Here is a 22,586-nt window from a genome sequence, read left to right as displayed (position 1 = left end):
ACTGCATTTTCAGTATCTTTTACATCATGTGAAGTAAAAAAAGAAAAAAAAAAGCAATTCCATCTTTTCTTTACTCACAAGACCCCGTTTTGTGTGTCCACTCCACAAGAACCATTCTGCAGAACTGATTTTCACTTACTGACTCATGAGATGAGGATTTAGGAACTTACTAATTTTTTAGTATCAAAGTAAAACTCCAAAAGCTAACATGTTCATTCAGGGGGGAAAAATATAGCCCTTCCAAAGGTTAGAGTAGACTCTAAGGTTCATGTGTGAAATTTGAAATAAAACCACTCATTCTAAGGTCTTAGTTTCAAAATGAACCAACTCCCATGAACAAGAAATAGTAGGACCTGGCTATAATTTTTCAGTATGTTCAAACTGCCACCTCATGTCCTGTGAGGACAAGATCTTCTCTTATTGTTCCCCCAAAGTATCAAGCACAGATGTCCAGTACTAAAACACTGTGAGTGTCTCAAATTCCTGAAGGAATTTTGAAGGACCATTTACCTTTTCTGTGATCCGGTCTATTTGTCGGTTTTGAGCCTCGATCTCATTGCCCATGTCCAGGGCCATGTTCTTTAGGTTTCCTAGGATACTGCCCACTTGAGTCAGGTTCTCTTCCATCTCATCTTCTCTGGCATCGTTAGTTATACTATCACAAAAAGTTAATTCTGCTTTTTGGTGAATTATAAAATGGACTAAATCTGGGTTTAGTCTTCATTAAAATAAGTAACCAAAATTACTTCAGCAAGTGTTAGACCCCTGGGGATGTAGGTTACCATTCTCAGAAAACATTCCATAGTAAAAACTGAAAGACTGACCAAAGAGAGCACAAATGTCTTAAGGCCATGGAGGAGAAGAAACAATCCGAGAACAATGGTTCTCAAAGAGTGATCACGGCATCACCTGGGAACTTATTAAACATGAAAACATGCTAATTCTCAACTCTACTACAGATCCACTGAATCAAACTGGAAGTGAATCCCAGCATTCTAGGTTTTAATAAACCCCCAGGTAACTCATGCAGACTAAGTCTAAAGAAACACTGCTGTAAAACAGGTTGCAAAACTCTGGCCCAAAGGTCAAAACTGGCTTGCCATCGTATGAAGTATTTCTTAGAAAATATATTATAAACCCTAAGGAGTGACTGTGGAAGCAACTGAAACATCAGCAGCACTCCTGTTCTCAGGCTACTGAATGCAATGGCTCAGGAGGAGCAGGATCTCACGATCTTCTGGGGCAAGGCATAGGTTAAGAGAATATATTGTAAACCCTAAGGAGTGAGCACGGAAGCAGCTGAAACATCAGAAGCGTTCCCGTTCTTGGGCTGTTGAACGCAACGGCCTGACAGGAGCAGCATCCCATGATCCCTATGGGCAGGGCATAAGTTGGGAGCTATGAAATAATGTAATCCTCAGTCTCTCCTTTCTGCACCTGGCGATTGCTAGCCCAAACATCCTGGGTGTCTATGAGTAGGGGAAAATGCCAGCCTGCTTCAAGATATTGCCATCACTCTGTATTCCTTTCCCACGCTTGAGGCATGTGTCCTTGCTCTTCTGATAAAAAAATAAAAGCTACGTGCAGGATTCAGAGGCTGCTGCTCTCCCTTGCAGAGGGAGCCCCACATGGCCACTCAGATTGGTGTCTGAGAACTTTATTTCAGTGTGCAACACCACTACCTGATAATGTAAATAAGGTTTTATTCAAATATAGCCATGCTCACTTGCTTACCTATTGTTTATGGCTGCTTTCACCCTATAACAACAGAGCTGAGTAGCTACAAAGTCTGAAATATTTACTATCTGATTCTTTACAGTTATCTTTATAGGGATCTGGCCAACCTCTAACTCTTCATGATACATTCTTTCTTTTTTAAGTAGGCTCCACGCCCAGCATGGAGCCCAACACCGGGCTTGAACTCTTGACCCTGAGATCAAAACCTAAGCTGAGATCAAGAGTCGGGTGCCTAACTGACTGAGCCACCCATGCGCCCCTGCATGATACATTTTAAAACACATTCTCCCATTTACAGAAGTAAAATATGCTTACTTGGGTAATTTTCAAAATACTGAAAAATATAAAGAAAAGTTAATCTATCAATGAAAGTCAATAACCAGTCAACAAACTGGTTTTTTGTTTGTTTGTTTTTTAACAAACCGGTTTTAAAGGCAGACTTTAAAGTGCATTTTTCAGATGGAATAAACACTATTTCTAATTGATGAGTTAGGGTTCATGTATAACAATACCCATTCCCCTGAGTGAGCCATTCATTTAGGAAAGGGGTTAAAAAAAAATCAGAAGGAGCTGGCATACCGTTTAATGTATCCACCGCTAGCTGCTCCAGTGGTTGGTTGTTGAGGCTGACCGTTTGTCACTCGGCCTGGCTGCTTAGATACTACATTGCTAGGAGAGTTATCTCCACCATCTCCCCATGTTGCTTTGTAGGCCTTACCAGACTCAAAGTTCTTTGTCCTGTGTAAGAGTCAGGATTGTAGAGAGATACAGAAAAGCAGGAGGGGAAGAATTGTAATTATTAGTGTTTTTTTACTTTCAGGATAACCCTAGCATCCTTAAAATGAAAGCTACCTACAGCTAGATCTAGGTTAGCTATGCTATGTTCCATTATAATATGGTATATGAAAAAGATGAATTGTGAAGGCCATTGACATTAAACATTTTTTTTAAAGGTTCAACTATTTACATAAAATGTTCACTAAAAAGTTAGCAAGTAGCAAAATATTTGACTTTTCAGGTTTCCCTGGCCTGTGACAGTCTTCAGAAAAGAAAACAATGGATATTAGGAAAATAAATTCCTTAGGAAAGATATTCTGGAATGCCTTATGAAGTTCCTTGGAGGGATCTCCCAAGTTGATGAGGGACAGAAGAGAAAAGAAAGGTGGCTGAGTGGGCAATACTCAGACCCCAGCTGCCCACTTATTTGAACAAGAGTAGATCCAGCTGATTGTTTTTTAAAGCTAGAATTTTGTATTAAATTAAAAACAAAAACAAAAACCAAACATCATGAAAGGAAGGCATGAATTATTTCCAAATTGAATAGCCAATGATAACCATCTTGACCACACTGGTACCAGTTACAAATCCTTTGACTTAGGGCTTTTTCACTTAAGATTTTACTTTTCCTCCCCACCCCCCCCAAAAAAAAGAAAAGAAAAAAAATCCTAAATCCAAGCCTCTTAAAAATAAAAGTATATAATATACTTTAGATGTAACTGATGTAGTCAAAGCCAGAATTTTATCTAGGGATTTACTACTCAAACTGGTAATAATGGCAAGAAAAAAGGCCTTGTAAAGTGACTTTTAATGTTACAAAAAAATAACACAAAAGTTTTTTTACTGATGATTTGGCTAGGTACATTTTTCATTCTTAATTTTAATTTTTACTTTTTTATAAACAAAAAGTACTATAAAGCTGTAATATTGGTCTCTGATTTATCCCACATAATGTTAACAAAGAAGTTACAAAACTGCAAAAACAGAAATTTTTATGAAAATTGTAGCTCCTTCCTTAATAGACATAATAGACATTCCAGCTTTTGGCAAACCTAGAATCGGATCTAAACCTTAAGTCATCAATGCTATAGAAAGGGTACTACCACCTTTTTTATAAGAGGTACTAAAAAGGTAAATATATCTATGAAACTGAAGAACTAATCGAAGTGCCTTTCTTGGTTCCACTTTAAGTTCTCCCAATTTCCTACCTGTGCTACTATGTTTAATTAATTTATCAATTTATTAACAAGCCATGTTAAATCTGTCCTGGAACAAGGTGGGATATACCTTTTCTAAATGATTATAAATAATTTTCTGTTAGTTTGGTGAAACCCATTTACATGTATTCTTTGTTAATAAAGTAAGTTTTCAGACAAAATGTTAAAGCAGAGGAATACTTAGTAAACAAAATAAACAGCACTTAAGTTTACCAGAAAGTTGTTAACCAGATGTATCAATAAAAAGTAACAGAGGGTAAGTGCAGCTTTTATCGGGATGTCAGATTGTAGAAGTGAAAGAGTGAGGGCTGGAATTCATCACGTTTCTGAGAGTCATAGTACATAAAGAGTAGACTGGGACAGGGCCTGCCAGCTCCTGGTCTTTCAAGAAATACATACATGCTCCAACTTCCTTCTGGATCTTAAAAGATTTGAAATTCCTTTAAGTTTTTGAGAATTCTTCTTTCCATAAGATACAAGGGGCTCAGGATGCAAATGAATTGTTTCAACATGATATTATGAATGAATTCCAATGAAACCATCATCTGTGTTCTAAACAAAGAATCAGAATGGTTATCATTCCTTCTCCCTTTAAGAGAACTGGATCCTAAAAGATATTCCAATATTAAGGGGGAAAGGTATAAAAAGGTGACTTTGAATTTTTCTTTTTATAGTTTTGCACTGGGTTGTCATTTTTCAAAAAAGATTTAATTTTATTTACTTATTTATTTATTTATTTGAGAGACAGCGAGCTTGAGAGGGGAAAGTCAGAGGAAGCAGCAGACTCCCCAATGAGTAGGAAGCCCTACTCGGTACTCAATCCCAGGACTCCAGGATCATGACCTGAGCCAAAGGCAGTTGTCTAACCAACGGAGCCACCCAGGCACCCCTGGGTTCAGTCTGCTTTTCAAATGAGTTTCAAATGAGTTGGGGAAAAACACTTTTCTCATGCAGTTACGACATGTTCTGCATGTTTGTGAAGAGGTGATTTTTAAATGGTGCTCATTTTCTATCTTCATCCACATTGGCTGCTCCAGGTCTCTTTCAGCATGTGCACTCTAGGTAATGCCTTCCAGTTTACCCCGCCACTTGCCATCACCTTGGAGTTTGTCCCCCCGACGTGAAATACCCTTGAAAGTTATCTGTTTTTAAGGAATTGTCAAGCAGCTACTCATCTAATAATAACAATGATGCTCATGGTTTCAATCTTGTTTGTCTTCCTTCAAAGGGTCTTAAATGCACTATTATTATTATTATTATTTTAATATTCTACTTATTTGTCAGAGAGAGAGGGAGAGGCGCCTGGGTGGCTCAGTGGGTTAAGCATCTGCCTTTGGCTCAGGTCATGATCTCAGGGTCCTGGGATAGAGCCCCTCATCGGGCTCTCTGCTCAGCAGGGAGCCTGCTGTCCCCTCTCTCTCTGTCTGCCTCTCTGACTACCTGTGATCTCTCTGTCAAATAAATAAATAAAATCTTAAAACAAAGAGAGAGAAAGGGAGAGAGAGAAAGGGAGAGCGAGAGAGCACAAGCAGGGGGAGCGGCAGGCAGAAAGAGAAGAAGGCTCTCCACTGAGCAAGGAGCCCAATGTGGAACTCCATCCCAGGACCCTGAGATCAAGACGTGAGCTGAAGGCAGATGCTTAACTGACTGAGCCACCCAGGCATCCCCAAAGGACCTTGAACGCTTGAAAGGTAGTATTTCCCAAACCTGACTGAGCACAAGGCAATATGGAGGCCTTTGAACACACAGGTGTGTAAGTTACATGCTGAAAGTTTTGTTCTAGTACATATGGGGAAAGCCCAGGAATCTTTTATTGTTATTATTGTTTTATTTAAATTCAAAAGCTCATTTAGCTTCCCAGCCAGGGAAAAGAAACACTGTTTAAGGGACTTCCAATCTCTTGCAGAAAGAGTATTTTAGTTACTCCAGCAGTCTACCTTAGTATTTCTATATATTGAGACACTGAGAAATTCATCTGGACAAAGCAAAAGTACACACCAAGATTTTTTTCTTTTTTTAAAAGGCCACAAGATTTGTAATATATTGACATGAATTCCAATCCTAGACCTGTCATTCTACTGCTGTAGAACCTTAAGCAAACTTCCATTATTTGGGGCGCCCGGGTGGCTCAGTGGGTTAAAGCCTCTGCCTTCAGCTCAGGTCATGATCTCGGGGTCCTTGGATTGAGCCCCGCTTCGGGCTCTCTGCTCAGCAGGGAGCCTGCTTCCTCCTCTCTCTGCCTACTTGTGATCTTTGTCTGTCAAATAAATAAATACAATCTTAAAAAAAAAAAAAAAAACTTCCATTATTTGGCTCAGTCAGGTTTGGGAAATATTACCTTTAAAGCATTTAAGACCCTTTGGGGATGCCTGGGTAGCTCAGTCGGTTAAGCATCTGCCTTTGGCTCAATCGAAGGATCCATATACATCCTTGTATGTAAAACTACAATAAAACAACAATGCTGTACCAATATGAATACTTCCCAGGACCATGAAAAGATTCTGTTGATAATGGATATAAATTGCTTTGAAAAGCATTAGTCAAATATTTCTATTATTTGGTTTGGATCTCAACCTGATCCTTACTTAATAGTTCATGCCTTTAAGTGCACAGATTACTAAATAGCATGTTTACTATTCTGGCCTATAAACACTCCCTAGCTTTGAGATCTAAAGGAGTTGAATATAGTTGGAATATGGCTACAAAAAAAGACAACTAGGCCCAAGTTGTTTTGGCCTATAGTTAAGAAATGATTCTGATCTGCTACTGAATTATTTTGCTTAATAAAATTTACAGCCCTTCTGAGAAGAAAATTAGACTTTATGATAAAATGTTTAAGCAAATTTGTGATAGAATTGCTATTAAGAATGCTATCTGGAAAGTTAGATTTACCCTGTCAGTTCTGAGGACTCTAATAATCATTACCATTTTTTCCCATATAAATATCTCATTCAAAAATGGCAAGTTTGAGGGTGTCTGGATGGTTCGGTCAGTTAAGTGTCTGCCTTCAGCTCAGGTCATGATCCCAGGGTCCAGGGTCCTGGGATGGAGCCCCACATCGGACTCCCTGCTGAGCCCTCTGTCCCTCCCCTTGCTTGTGCACTCTTTCTCTCAAACAAATAAAATCTTTAAAAAAACAAAGAAACAAAAAAACAAGATGGCAAATTTGAAATAGGAATTTGAAATAGCCCTTAATCAATTCAAGAAGCTGTTGTAAAAGCAGAAAACAAGGATCAAGATATGATCACAGGGCACCTGGGTGGCTCAGCTGGTTAAGTATCTGACTCTTGATCTCAGCTCACGTCTGTATCTCTGGGTCTTGAGTGCAAGCTCTGTGTTGAGCTCCATGCCCAGCTTACTTAAAAAATAAATAAATAGGGGCACCTGGGTGGCTCAGTGGGTTAAAGCCTCTGCCTTCAGCTCAGGTCATGATCCCAGGGTCCTGGGATTGAGCCCCCATCCGGCTCTCTGCTCAGCAGGGAGCCTGCTTCCTCCTCTCTCTCTGCCTGCTTCTCTGCCTACTTGTGATCTGTCTGTCAAATAAATAAATAAAATCTTAAAAATGAATAAATAAATTTTAAAAAGTTAAAAAAGATATGATCACAGTAATATTAACAATTTATTTAGTTTTGGTTATCAACATTAAATTAACTGAATAGAAAGAGCAAAAAGAAAGCCCAATATTAGCTATAATTCTTTCATATCAGGAAGAAAAGGGACTAAATAAATGCCAAATGTAATGAGCACGTGTGTGTGTGTGTGAGTGTGTGTGTGTGTGTGTGTGTGTGTGTGTGTGTGTGTGTGTGTTGGGTGATCAGGCTACAGGAAGGGGGAAAAAAAGGAGGGCAAGAAACAAAGGGTAAAGATCAAATGCTCAATTTTCTAACATTTAACCATGGTCTTCACAGTTCCTAATAAGATCCAAAATTAAGGAGTCGAACATTATACTTAACAGTAGGTAGACTAGGTTTAACTTTCATTTAAAAAAAATAAGATTAGTTAGCTCTGTATTAATTCAGCATGAAACCAGAGCAAGCTAACAAGGGACATTATAGGAATTACAGAGCAGATTAAGAGAGAAAATCCTTATTTAAAAGAAAGAAAATACCAGATAAAGTAACATTTTAAGTTTATATCCCACCATGTTCCAAATGGTATTCAAGATGACTAGATTGGCAATTAATTCCAATTTGGTAAGTGGCCTAAGTTATGGAGAATCCAAATCATTTAGAAGCTACTCTTAAATAGGAAAAATCTTGATTCTGGAACCGGAAAGGCACAGGGAAGTAAAAGAAGATAGGATTCTGAAATCAAAGTCCTATGGAGATTGGTGGATTTTGCCTGAATTCCCTTACCTTTGATCAGAATTAGGATTAAGCAATTCACTACAAACATCACCTTAATTAAAACTTCATTAGAAACTTCAGGGATGTTTTTATTTTTATAACCTTAAATGTTATTTAGCAAAAACTTAGTTATCAGAACCATCAATCAAAGGGGGGCATTAGAAATTAAGAACATTTTGTCAAGTCCATATTTTGGCATACATCACCCAGAACAAATTCACTTTACATTAAACACCACAGCACAATTTTAAAGACAGTCTCCACCATTCACAAAATCCATGCACATGCACAGAAAAACCATTTGAAGCATCACCTTTAGAAAGCAGATTAACAGCCCAAACTGCGCCACAAGACTGCATCTTACTGCATCTTAAAGTTCCCTTTGATCAGTTACTGAGCTCGGCTCCTGATGTTAAATCTTCATTTTTAGTAAGCAGATTAGAAAGGAAGAGATTAATCAAGTGAGAGAATGAAATGCAGAAAAGAGTGAATGCCAGTCAAACAGAACAGAAGCAAGTTTAGAATTCTAAAAACATAATGCATTTAAATTCCTGCCTGGTTTCATAGAAACAACGAACATCTGAGAATCTAGATAAAAAGAAAAACAGGAAAATAATTTAAACCAGAGCACACTTCTTTTTTCTTAAGAATGTCTGGGTGATGATATTCTTTCCTAAAATTATGAAAATCATTATGAAGAGAAGCTGAAAACTAATGGAGAGGTTCTAAGACTTCTTCATTCTTTCTTGGTGATTACAGATCTCTCCTAATTATTTCTGTTATATATTCATGTGCATTTAACTTAAAAAAAATCTTTTTACATGTCTAACTCTCCCATCAGCCAACAAGTTTCTTAAGGACATTCAATCAACAAGTATTTATTGAACACCTACTATATATCAAGTACCATGTCAGGCCTCCCAAAAATAAAGAGTAATGACAAATGAAACAGTGCCAGAGCTATACCTTATTCATCTTTGTATCTGCAGTGAGGAGGATGGAGGGAGAAAATTTAAATGTTGACTAAAATATAATTCAACATTTATTTTAACAATCAGAGCTGAATTTTTACATCTCAATAAGACTTGAATAGAAAATCTGTAGTACCAATTGTGAATTTCTCTAATAAGTGGTCCAGAAATACCAATTTGTCTTCAAACTATGTGTTTGACATTGTAAGTACACACTGAAGAGAGGCATCTTCAGGCAGAAGAATACCTTGTCTAAGAATAGTTAAACTGGGACACCAGCAAGTTTACTATCCTGAGACTTCCCATTTAAAGTGTGCTTCCTTTTAAATTCTTGTTAATTGGTTTAACAATTAGAATGACAACTTATCAAAGTTACCATCAAAGATGATGACACCAATTCACAATTTTAAAGTTTAATCCTGGTAGTCTGTTTAAATTCTGGTAGTCCTTTAAAAAGAATTAGCTAAAGTTAAAATTCTCTTCTAATACAGGGTTCTGTTAAATAAAGCTATTTCTATGTCTGTTTCACTTGCTGAGCTGGCTTCAATGAAAACTACCAAACAAAAACACATCTCAAAGAACAAATCTACTCAAGACATTTTCTATATAGCAATACATCTAACAGCAACAACAAAAAGGTTCATTCTTTTCCTGCCAAAGTCAAGCAATGTAGCTATATAGTTAAAAGCTGAGACTCTGCCTGGTTTTGGATCTCAACTCTTCCATTTCTGGTGTAACCTCTTTGTGCCTCCGTTTCTGCATATGTAAAATGGTGATAAGAAGAGTCTATTTCATATTAAGGTTACCATTAGGATTAAACTGAAAGCGCTCAAAATAATAAAAGCCTAAATTAACATATAGGCCCACAAATCTCATCCAAACCCTTGGATGTGAGACATTTGAGCAGTACCACATAACCAATAAAAACATGAGTATTTCTGTAGTGAAACAAATTAGCATTTACACTAAGTGGGATAAAGATTATAAATAGCTTCAACTCATGTTGTTTTATGGCCTAATTAATGAGTTGTGGCACATTATGGGGAAAAAAAACCTAAACCTAAATCCTTGGTTTTCAGAGATTTTCAGATTTCTAAGTGGCAGATAAGAGATTGTGGACCTGGGATTTTATTACTACCAGAATTAATACTAGTCTTATACGATCTACCTTTAAGAAGCTCATGTTATGGCTATTTATACAATAAGCCTAACTAAAGCCCGGATTAGCAGATAAAATTAGAAAGATCAAGACACTGGCAGGAATAATAGTAGACAGAGCTAAGGACGAGGATATCATAGAGGCCAAAAAGTCAATGTTATAAAGAAGAGACAGACGCAAGGAAGGCAATTAAAATCTGACATCTTTAAGCTGGAATATCACTCTCTTCTCTTCAGGGTACAACTGTTCTCTTATAGGAGCCCCTTCATTCCATCTGCTAAGAAGTGCATTATCTGGACCTACTGAGAAAGGGTTCTGCTGAGGTGAGAGCCTGCAAACTGCCTCAGGACCATATTCCACCTTCTCTCTCACCAGTATCCCAGAAAATCCTGCCTATGCTTGGCTAGGATATTCAAAGTGAAATAGTAATACTAACTAATAGTTAATACTTCTGTAGTTCTATTTCCCACTTTCTAAGACCATCTTAGGATTCACTGCTTTTCCTGTTTATCAACCCCTGATTCAGAGGTGATTTTGCTCTGTGTTCTCAGGAGGATGACTTCTGCCTTTCTCTTCTCCTAATATGTAATCTCAGGGAAATTCATTTGATTTTTCTCCTCTGCACTTTTGAAAGGGTACACAGAACACATGAGAAAAGCACAAGTTTCAAAATATAGTTAAGAGTTTAGATTAAAAAAAGAAAAAAACTTGTGCATTTCTAACTTGTTTGCTTAAGGTAATCTGCTACACCCTGATGGACAGGTCATATTTAAATTTAAAGTCATTATTTAAATATGCACTTTCAGGGAACCTGGGTGGCTCAGTGGGTTAAAGCCTCTGCTTTCGGCTCAGGTCATGATCCCAGGGTCCTGGGATCGAGTCCCGCATCGGGCTCTCTGCTCGGCAGGGAGCCTGCTTCCTCCTCTCCCTCTGCCTGCCTCTCTGCCTACTTGTGATCTCTGTCTGTCAAATAAATAAATAAAAATCTTTAAAAATAAATAAATAAATAAATAAATAAGCACTTTCAGAGAGTCAACCAAGGTCTAAACAGGCCTGCAAATTTGTCTTAGAATAGAAGGCCAATGGACAACGCTAGGAAGAATACTGTCAAATTTTAATTTGTTATGCTCAAAACAAACACTAAAGTTGACCAATAAGCAACTTAATTCTATTTTCTCTTGCAGAGATGGCAGAGAATGCTGTCACATGAAAACACCTATCTAAAAGTATGACAATATAACAAAAGTTCCTCCTTTCCCAACTCCTTGAGAAGTAAAAATGCTGAGAGTAGGTAAACCTTTGTATTCCACTTGTGGTTTACCATACCAGCTGAGACAACTAGATCAAGTACTAATGTTTATGAAGCTCTTCTCAAATGAATGCTCTCAGCAGTAAGGATGGTCATTCAATTTCCAGACGTTGTCATCTCAACTAAGGGGAAAGTTCAAAGTTGTTGTTTTGTTAATAACAGACAGGAGGGAAGATAATGGTTAACTGCCTCAGCCCAAACCTCCTCCTGGTAGAAATGCATAAAATATTTGTCAACTATATGGAGTTTGGTTTACTAAAGAGTAAGTAGGGAATTTCAATATTCATAATGGAGTCACCAAAAAGAATGAATTTCTTTCTGTCAATCATAATCTTATACACTTATACACAAAAAATTTGAAGACTTTTCATCTCCTACTTTACTAGAAACTTCAAATTTTCAGAGGCTTCTTTGATTTTCCTTTCTTGTGTTTGACATACAATCAGTTGCTTTAAAATAAATTCCCTTGACTTATACTTTTTTCTCTAATCTCACTAATAAGGCCTCACCTCACAGGCCCAGATTACAAAAGGTTCCTAACTAGGGCAGTTATATACGCCACTCCAATCCATCTACCCCTTAGCCCACCTACGTATGTCTTAATTTTCATTTCTCATCTATATGAATCATGCAGCTCAGTTAAGTCAAGCTCCTCTATAACTTCTGTTTACATTAGGAAATGCCTTCCATAGTTCTTCCACGTTCATCCAAATCCTTCTAATCACTGAGTCCAATGCAAGGCCTCACTCTCCTATAATATTTTTCCAAATCAAATTTTATCAGTTCTGTGTCCTCAGTTGACACATGATTTAGCACTAGATGTATATATTTTCTACTTTTTTGCTATTCTCCTTCATATATCCCATCACATGGTAGGTCTTTTGAAGATACGATCCAAGTCCTTTACTCCCTTGGCCATTCCTCATGTGCCTACCACAGAGTATGTATTTTGTTAATATTCCGTGTTTGAAAGGAAAAGACGCTAATTCCATCCTCCTCTGTATTAGCCAGATGTTTATTTCCTATATTATATTTCGTGTACTATTAAAAAACGAAATTGGGACTTGATTTAAGGACTGACTAAATTCAAGCCACGGTTTTCAGTGAATGTGCCCATTTACATGAAAAGCTTGTTCTGCCTGAAGGAAAAATGGCTTAAATTTATCTAACAAAGTTCCTTATTTAGGCCCAGGCAAACTTCTGACCTTCCTGGAGGACGGGAGGGTGGGGTGTTCTCACTTTCATTTTAAAAGGGTCTTGATTTCTCAACTCACCTATTACACGGGCAGACGCAAAGGCCACAGCACTTGTTGAGTTCCGTTAAAGTTTTCTCAGCCTCTCTCATGTCTTTATTTATTTGGTCCATGCCTTCCTCTATGCGGTTTAGTTGTTCTAAGAATAAGTTGTGGAAGTGACATGTTGTGTTATATTCACAGTTACAATGAGAAGACACTATTAATATGGAACAGCAAACTTCAACTTTGAATCCACCAGTAATCCATCCCAGTGACTTTATCAGTGCCAGAAGGTACTACACACTGTCCAACATGAGAACAATCTTTCACAAACTGATCCCGAGGCACCTGGCCTCTAATTGTGGGAAGACATGCTCTAAAGAAATTTGTATAATAGGAGCATGTGAAGGCTTTTATTTCAAGATCACCCTTGCAACTTATTTAGGTGTACTCTGTCCAGACTGGATCCCCAGCATTTCTCTCTCTCAGTAAGTTCAAAACCTGAAGGCTATCATAAGTCTAATCAAATCTAGGCCAGAATGCTCAGGGCCAACTCAAACGGAATGTTTCCAAGCTTACCTGAATCTAAACCTGTTTAAGGACTTAACTTGACTTCTGAAAATGATGCTAGAATATCACAGTATCTAATGTACAAATGACAAATACACACAGTTAGTCCTGCTACCTGACAAATACTTGGTGTATAAATGGGCATTGTTGCTCCCACCTCAAACAGGCAATAAACAGGATATAATTCAAATCAGAAAAAGGAAGTAAATGAATCACTCTTATCTTACATAGGGAAGGCATTCCCAAGGCTTAATTTTAGACATGGCTGATTTGGAAGGGCTTTCTGGCATCATAAGTCAAATGAAGAGTTTCTGCCATGACTGCAACTCACCCCCTTGTTCATCCAGCATAGTGATAGTCTTGATTCCTGCATCTTGAGACTAAAAGAAGAGAAAAAAGCTGAGAGCAATACAACACAACACAAAAGCAACAGAAACAAAACCTGTAAGGCCTAATAGCAAGAGAGAATCATTTAGAAACCCAAGTTCTCAGAGGATCAGAGCTACAGAGAAAGCTAATATCCCACGGCAACAAATTTTAACATATTAACCCCCCAATATAATTAAGTCAAAATTCATGGTGACTTGATCTTCCCTGTCATAGTCTACAGTGCCAATGGGAAAAACAAAAACGGCCCATCAGTTCATTGTTTGACAAGTTCAGCAATTGCTGGTTTCAAATAATAAAAGCTTACTGAGACCATATACTTCTGACTCCTAACACAAATTCCAGCTTGTGCTATCAAGATCCCTCTTATACAGTTTTTCTGCTTAATGATTAAACATTGTCTTACCTCAAGGGCTAAACCCAGGATTCTCCTTGTACTTTCCAGAGACTAGGGAAAAACACAGGCTTTTAGTATTCTAAAATATGTAGCCAAAAATAATAAATAAATAAAAATAAAAATCTGATCACATAGTCATGATGCTGCTCCATTTTTAAATACTGCCAGTCCAGCCATATCTCCCCCCTTTAAAACAAAAACAAACAAATAAAAAAGAAAATTGATCACTGTAATTTTAGTTATTTTCTTACTACCAGTCGCTCCTTAAGAAAAAATTTGGAGGGTTAAGTTAGCAGCATTTATAAAAGTTTAATGTAAGCAGAAATCTAGGTATATTACACAGATGTTTCCAATTCCTCAAATCTAGAGTATATTTGTTGTAAGTAACTGTTAAACAATAACAAAAAAAGAAAATCATGCAAGCTGCTTTCACTTGTTTAGTTTTTGGTAAGCTGAAAAACTAAGGGGCCAGTAATGGCACTCTGAAGAAAATGGATTCTTGGACATAAAGAGGACAGGGAGGAGGTCAAAATGGACTTCTAAGAAGGTCCTCTCATCCTTCCACTGAGAAAAGTGAATTACTTATTCCAAGTATAACATTTACCTCATCAGTAACCTGGTGGGCTCTCAGTTGAATTTCTTCTGATGACAGATTATCCATGATGAATTAAAACTTCACAGAAAGTGAAACGTGGATATTCTGTAAGAATAAAGATACAAAAGGGTTTGTTTAAACAAAGAGTGTGGATTTATGGAATTCAGGATACTTATCTGGGAAACAGAATAAAAAAGCCTATCTAGGGCGCCTGGGTGGCTCAGTGGGTTAAAGCCTCTGCCTTCAGCTCGGGTCATGGTCCCAGGGTCCTGGGGTCGAGCCCCACATCGGGCTCTCTGCTCCACGGGGAGCCTGCTTCCCCCCCTCTCTCTGCCTGCCTCTCTTCCTACTTGTGATCTCTCTCTCTTTCTGTCAAATAAATAAATAAATAAATAAAAATCTTTTTAAAAAAGCCTATCTATATCTTTAGCTAGCTAACTAGCTAGCTATCACAGGTGAAGAAATTAAGGCCAACAAAGGATAAATGTATATGTGCTGCCGAAGCGAGCACAACAAAGGATAAATGGATGGTTAAAATGCTAGTTAGTACCAGAGGTAAACCTGAAACTCAACTCAGGTTTCAGGACCTCTAGTGAAGTGCTGTTTCATTTTGTTTTGTTTCGTTTCTTTTCTTTCTCTCTCTCTCTCTCTCTCTTTTTTTTTTTTTTTGTGAAGTGCTGTTTCAAAGAGAAATGGTCTCTCTACTTTGAGGAGCACGAACTAGAAGACAAACTTTAAGAGATTGTTAAATTTAAAAAAAAAACCGTTTAAAGATTTTATTTATTTATTTGACAGAGAGGGAGAGATCACAAGTAGGCAGAGTGGCAAGGAAAGAGGGGGAAGCAGGTTCCCCGCTGAGCAGAGAGCCCTATGAAGGGCTCCATCCCAGGACCCTGAGATCATAACCTGAGCCAAAGGCGGAGGCTTAACCCACTGAGCCACCCAGGCACTCCTTTAAGAGATTAATAAAGTGAATTCTTGGTTGTACAATGCTATTCATACATTATCTTTTTTTATGATACATTTCTATTCTTTTGTCACAGTCCACATTGCCTCCTGAAGTCCCATAACCTTCTAAATTATTTTTTTTTAAAAGATTTTATTTCTTTATTTGACAGACATAGATCACAAGTAGGCAGAGAGGCAGGCAGAGAGAGAGAGGGGAGGAAGCAGGCTCCCTGCTGAGCAGAGAGCCCGATGCGGGGCTCGATCCCAGGACCCTGGGATCATGACCTGAGCCGAAGGCAGAGGCTTTAACCCACTGAGCCACCCAGGCGCCCCTCTAAATTATTTTTTAATAAAAATAATTTGCCTATATATATTTATACATTATTTGAACACACAAAAGCAGTAAGGTGAAGACGTCTAAGTTAGGTAGTATTCCATTAATAAAGTAACAAAAGTCAAAGTGGTGTGCCTGAAGAACACAGGAAACATTCCAGACAAGTGCCAGCTGGAGAAAATGAAGTATTTTCATTCTAAACAAGAAAAGAGTAATGTTGACAATGAACTCAGAAAAAACATGGATTTTTTTTTAAAGATTTTATTTATTTGTCTGACAGATAGAGATCACAAATAGTCAGAGAGGCAGGCAGAGAGAGAGGAGGAAGCAGGCTCCCCGCTGAGCAGAGAGCCCGACACGGGGCTCGATCCCAGAACGCTGGGATCACGACCCGAGCCGAAGGCAGAGGCCTTAACCCACTGAGCCACCCAGGCGCCCCAAAAAACATGAAATATTTCATAGAGGATTTTCTCTTTCCAATTATAATACTGTTTGCTGTTTTAGTGAAGTCCCTAAGAAACTAAGTAATTATCTCTTATACATAGTAACTCCTAACTCAGAGAAGATTCAGACACAAACTAAAACACAACACATTTAGAAGATGTTATTCAGTACTACCTTTGTGTACTCCTCTTTGAAAAAGACATAGGGAGTAGTTAAGTACTGTGTAACACTCTAGGTTGCTTTCTTTCATTACATTTGCTAGCTCTGTATTACTTTTTTTCTTGTATTACATTTTTAAAACTAATTTTACCAAAGTTCTTTGTCAATGACACAGATAAAGTCTGGTTTACATTCTAAACTTGCCTTCAGGGAACATCTGGCAATGACTGTCATGAGTTTGAGGGGGATTGGTAGTGTTACTGGCATCTAGTAGGTAGGGGCCAGAGATGCTGCTAAATATACTATAATTCTCCTTGGGACAGCCCTTCACAATAAACAATTATCTGGCCCCAAATGTCAAAGTGCTGAGGTTGAGAAACCCTGCCATGTAGTAAATTCACTGACCAGCAGGAACCTAGTTAACCAGGAATATACTAGACTAAATCCTTGGAATGCAGATATTTTGTTCTATCTTTTTATCTCTAACACCTAATAGGATCTGACAGTTGGCACTGCAGCAAATATATGCTAAATGAACAAATATGTAGAAAAATAAGGTGTACTCTCAAAATACTTAAGTGGATCCTGGAAACAAAGCTATATGTACCAGTAGCAGAAAGCCTGCAAATATCCACTAGAAACACAAACCAAAAATTGCCATTACATATGTATAATCTGGAATGGCCTGCTGGTCACCCACAAATATTTTTAGTCGCACCCATAGTTAACCATCACTTTTAGTAGAATCATCACTGATAATACAAAAAGCAACATTAGATTCTCAGTACAAAAAGGAATTGCAGGGATGCCTGGGTGGCTCAGTCAGTTAAGCCGCTGCCTTCGGCTAATGTCATGATCCCTGGGTCCTGGGATCGAGTCCCACATCAGGCTCCTGGCTCGGCAGGGAGCCTGCTTCTCTCTCCGCCTCTGCCTGCTTGTGCGAGCTCTCTCTCTGTCTCTCTCTCTCTCTGACAAATAAATAAATAAATAAAATCTTTAAAAAAAAAAGCAAAACGGCATTGCATTTGGAGGTCTGTTTATTAACCCTACTGTCACAGCTAACTGTTTTAGGTTTAATTAAGATTTTGAACATTGACTAAAGTTATTAATGCTCATGAAGAAAATTATTATTAACATTATTAATAATAAAAAGCATTACAAAAATTGCAAATTTAATTTCATATCTTGCTTGCCAGTGTAGAGCTCTAATTCTGGCAGAAGGTTCATATACTAAGATTTAAAATCAAGATATGAAAGTCCTTCTTGAATTAAGAATTGGTCATTCATTAGACAGAAGCATTAATAGAACCACATGCTTGATTACTTTGCTAATAATTTGAGGCATACGATTTATCATAGATCTGTTCATGCTACAGTTTCTCTTGTTAATCTTTCATAGTTACATAGTACAGATTTCTGTAAACATTTTCTTTCTGTAATACCCCATGTAATTTTATGCTTCTCCATTACTTTCAGAGCCCTAACAACACACTAATCAAAGCCTGCCCTTCCTAGCATGCTCCAGTTGTCTATACCTCTTCAACGCCCAACAGAGCAGAAAGTGGTGAGAAAAGTAATACAGGCTAATCAAGCAATGCCTGGAAGTGCCACCCTTAGTCAGGTTTTCCAATATGGTATCCTATGGATAGGAAGACATTTTGGGTATAAGGATGCTCAGATCTCTCAAATTGTATAATTTTATAATTCTACTCCTGGACCTGATTCCTGACAAGTACAGGTCAGTATATCTTCCCATTCTAGTGAAAATGAGCAAAAACTCCTCATAGGTTCAAAGAGAGGCTTGAATATAAAACTGACCTCTGTCAAATGAGCAGATACCAAGAGTCCTACCTTCTAATGATAAAGAGAGAGAAAGGAAGAAAGAGAGAGAAAGAGAGCAAGAAAGAAAAAGAAAGATACATACATACATACATACATACATACATACAGCTGGGAGGTAGATATTAAGAATCAATCCTGGCATGGCTATGGGCTCATTTTGAGGGACACACCCACTGGTAAACTCAAAGTGCTGCCTAGTACTTCCTTTTTTCTCTCCTCAGCAGATGGCACACAAGACAAGAAACAGACTTGTGTAAAGTTCTCACATGTCTGACAGGCTGACATTGGGACACAGCTGTCTAAGACCTCTACTCTGGATTCTTGAGGGTGTTGAACACATGGTTACAGTAAATGGGAGTAAGAGAGACAAAGCAGAATTGTAAGGGGGAAGGACAAAGCAACAATACTCCCCAGGCTCTTCTTAGCCTTTACTAAATTGCTCAGAAGTGTCAGGCAGGGTGCAACCTAGAATTAGCTGTATAGCTTTACTCGTATTTATTATTATCTTCAGAAGTATTTCTTATGAAGTCAGGAAAAGGCTATCCAGGATATCGTAATAAAGACAATTAGAGGTGGGAGAGGGGAAGGAAAACAAAATGTCGTTTGACACAAATATCCCATTAAACTTACTGTTCTGAGATATAACCTAAGAATTAAATATCTGTGTGAGTTTTTCAATGCTCCCAGAACCTAATATACTATGTTAATTGTGAGAAGAGTATATGCTCCCTTTGAGAGGAAACTGCAAGATTTTCCCCAATGCTTTTACAACATATCTTCCTCACTATGGTTCATTTGGGCTTTCTAGAAGACTCCCAGTTTACCTTAATTTCTTTTTATAAACTTTGGGGGTAGTGGGGAAGAAGAAATATTCACTGAGTACCTACTATGTGTCATATACCTTACTAAGTACTTATATACATCATTATCTTTATCTTTTTATTTTTTTTAAAGATTTTATTTATTTATCTGACAGAGATCACAAGTAAGCAGAGAGGCAGGCAGAGGGAGAGGGGGAAGCAGGCTCCCCGCTGAGCAGAGAGCCTGATGCGGGGCTCGATCCCAGAACTCTGGGACCATGACCTGAGCCGAAGGCAGAGGCTTTAACCCACTGAGCCACCCAGGCACCCACATCATTATCTTTATCATACCAGTTTACAGATGGGGAAACTAAGGCTCAAGTAAGTAATTTGCCCAAGGTGACTGAGTCAGTAAAGGGCAGATTCATTACTCAAGTTTGGGTATTCTGAAACCAAAGATAGCTCATGGTTTAGGAACTAGTCTCAACTGTTGGGTGCATGGGGTGCTTGGGTGGCTCAGCAGGGAGCCTGCCCCCCCCCCCTTTGCCTGCCTCTCTGCCTGCCAGTGATCTCTGTCAAATAAATAAATAAAATCTTAAAAAAAAAAAAGTAAGTGTGCTGGGCCGATAACTGTTGGGTGCATCTTCCCTTAACAAACAGCATGAGATCTGCTGAATATCAGAAAACAGACTAACTACCCTACCTGATAGTTCATTTCAAAATTTAAGATGCCTTCTTTTTTTGTTTTTTTTTGTTTTTTTTTTTTTAAGATTTATTTATTTATTTTGGGGGGTAGGGGTAGACGGGGAGGGAGAGAGAATCTCAAGTAGACTCTCTGCTGAGTGTGGATCCCAATGTGGGACTCAATCTCACAACCCTGAGATCATGACCAGAGCTGAACCAAGAGCTGAAACCAAGAGTCAGACACTTAAGTGACTGAGCCACGCAGGCACCCCTAAGATGCCTTCTATAATAAAACCATAAGAACTCTTCAAAAGAGTCACAGTTAGTTAAATTAAAGGAAGAACTGGGGCACCTGGCTGGCTTAGTTAGTAGAGCAATGGACTCTAGATCTCAGGGTTGTAAGTTCAAGTTCCACACTAGGTGTAGTGATTACTTAAATCAACAAAGAAATTGCTTTCCTTGGCAACTAAGCAAAAAAAAAAAAAAAAGTATCTTGTAGAACCTGAAATTATTTAAATTTAGAAAATGAAACTAATACTACTGGGAAGAAGGAATACAAAGAAAAAAGTCTTAGAACTAAGTCAACAGGAGATCCATGTCTTCACTGATAAAAATGGGGATATGTTAGGAAGTAAAAAAAGAAACAGCACTGGGGCGCCTGTGTGGCTCAGTGGGTTAAAGCCTCTGCCTTCGGCTCAGGTCATGATCCCAGGGGTCTGGGATCGAGCCCCGCATCAGGCTCTCTGCTCAGCGGGGAGCCTGCTTCCTCCTCTCTCTCTGCCTGCCTCTCTGCCTCTTTGTGATCTCCATCTGTCAAATAAATAAATAAAATCTTAAAAAAAAAAAAAAAAAGAAACAGCACCTTAAATCACCCTCAATTCCAGTATCCTGCCTAGACCAATATAGGAATGATTTTATAAAACATTTTATACTGGAAAGCAAAGATTTTGCATTAAAATATTCTTCTAGGGGCGCCTAGTGGGTTAAAGTGGGTTATGATCCCAGGTCATGATCCCAGGGTCCTGGGATCGAGCCCCACATCGGGCTCTCTGTTCAGCAGGGAGTCTGCTTCCCTTCCTCTCTCTCTGCCTGCCTCTCTGCCTACTTGTGATTCCTGTCAAATAAATAAATAAAATCTTTAAAAAAAAATATTCTTCTAAGTTAGTTCATGACTTACTCCTTCTCTTAAAATTAATCCTAATGTAAGTCGCTCTACAACTTACACCATGTAGTTTACTGTAGGATAAAAATTTGTGATTCTGGGGGGGAGACAAGATGGCGGGGAAGTAGGAGGAGGCGCCTTTTCAACCTGCACCCTAAAGTGAGCTGATTACCTACCAAAGAACTCCGATCACCCATGAAATCAGCCTGAGATCAGAATTATACACGTCTGGATCTCTACGGGGGCCAGAAGACGCCAGTGGGCAGGTAAAGTGGAGTGGGAACGTCGGACTGATATCGGAAGATAAACAAAAGGGGGAGGGAGCCACCAGAGGCGACCGACTGGAAAATAATACCCCAATACGAGAGTGCCCGGCATCTGGGGACCAGCATTAACTTGGAGTCTTGTTGAAAGCACTCAAAAGAGCAAAGACTCGCGCGGGGAAATTGTGGGAATCGGGGCGGATAGGGATAGGGGCTTAAGTCCCCAGACCCAGGGCAGCATCCCCTGGCGCTGAGCCGGAGAGTGCGGCGGAGAAACCTGGTCTTTGTCCCGGAGCCGCCAGTGCGCCCGAGAACGGGTGCAGTCCGGCTCCCGTGAGGGACTGGGAGCCACACCAGACGGCAGAACGCGCACCTTACTGGAGATGCGTGCGTGCCTCAACCTCCCCTGAGAGAGGTGCACGAACGCCCAGCCTGGTGTTCTGGGACCCACGCGGTGATAGACCCACGCGGCGATAGAGCCGATAGAGCTGGAGGCGCCGCGCCCCAAAAAATCCCCTGGGAGAGGTGCGCGCAAGCCCTGAGCTCTCAGCCCCAGCCAGCGGGAAAATCTCAGTGTGCGATTGCTGCTTGGAACCTCTCTGGCGGTCTGGAGCTGCCCAGACAGCCACAGCTGCCTTGGTTTTGCGTACAAGCAGGAGATCCTGCGTCCCCAGGGACCGCGACTCAGAACCTGCTCTGCCAGCGGCCCAGCGGCTGCAGCACCTGCAGGGGAGCAGACTGAGGCTTCTCTCTGAGAGGGAGGTTGGGGTGCAGTTTTCTTTCCTCTAAACCTCCCAAAACCATCAAAAGCTGTCAAGGCGAGAGAAAAGAAGTGAACAAACATAAAAACCTCCAGAGAACAAAAACCTGAAAAAAACGTTTTTCTCAGAGCCCACCCCCTTGAGGGGGTCGGGAGGACTTAACTCAGGGAACATCATTGACTGAAAACCCACGTGGCAGCCCCCTCCCCCAGAAAACAAATCAGGAAAAAAAAAAAAAAAAAGACTACAAGAGAACAACCACCACTACTTCATAGATACAACTTTCATTTTTAATTCTTTCCCACTATTCTGGTTCATTTTTTTTTCTTTTTTTATATAGATAATTTTTTAACCTATTTACCATCACAGTGAGATGTCCAGTACATCAAATTCCATGATAAACTTCTAACCTGAATTTTTTTGATACATACACATGTGTTTTTCTTTTGCTTTTCTATTTTCTTAATTTTTAAAAAATTTTTTAATTTA

General features: G+C 39.0%; 1 protein-coding gene across 3 annotated transcripts in view; it reads right to left on the bottom strand.

Moving 5' to 3' along the window:
* The window catches only part of SNAP23 (synaptosome associated protein 23), a 48,427-nt gene that overhangs the window by 3,817 nt on the left and 22,024 nt on the right, over positions 1-22,586 (bottom strand). The window contains exons 2-8 of one of the 3 annotated variants that reach the window (XM_080808183.1): positions 14,710-14,805; positions 14,115-14,156; positions 13,653-13,701; positions 12,791-12,908; positions 8,633-8,665; positions 2,317-2,475; positions 511-655 (exon numbers count right to left, since the gene is read on the bottom strand). In XM_080808183.1, the coding sequence (XP_080664309.1) occupies positions 511-655; positions 2,317-2,475; positions 8,633-8,665; positions 12,791-12,908; positions 13,653-13,701; positions 14,115-14,156; positions 14,710-14,766 (603 nt within the window). In that variant the 5' untranslated portion in view covers positions 14,767-14,805. Of the gene's footprint in view, positions 1-510; positions 656-2,316; positions 2,476-4,130; positions 4,254-8,632; positions 8,666-12,790; positions 12,909-13,652; positions 13,702-14,114; positions 14,157-14,709; positions 14,806-22,586 lie in introns of those variants that run through there. The other 2 variants (XM_080808184.1, XM_080808185.1) reach the window with 2 other exon arrangements.

Source organism: Martes martes (assembly GCF_963455335.1).
Source record: "Martes martes genome assembly, chromosome: 7".
In the NCBI taxonomy this organism is placed as follows: Eukaryota; Metazoa; Chordata; class Mammalia; order Carnivora; family Mustelidae; genus Martes; species Martes martes.
Note: the sequence above shows the minus strand (reverse complement) of the source record. Positions and strands in the feature narration are given on the sequence as shown.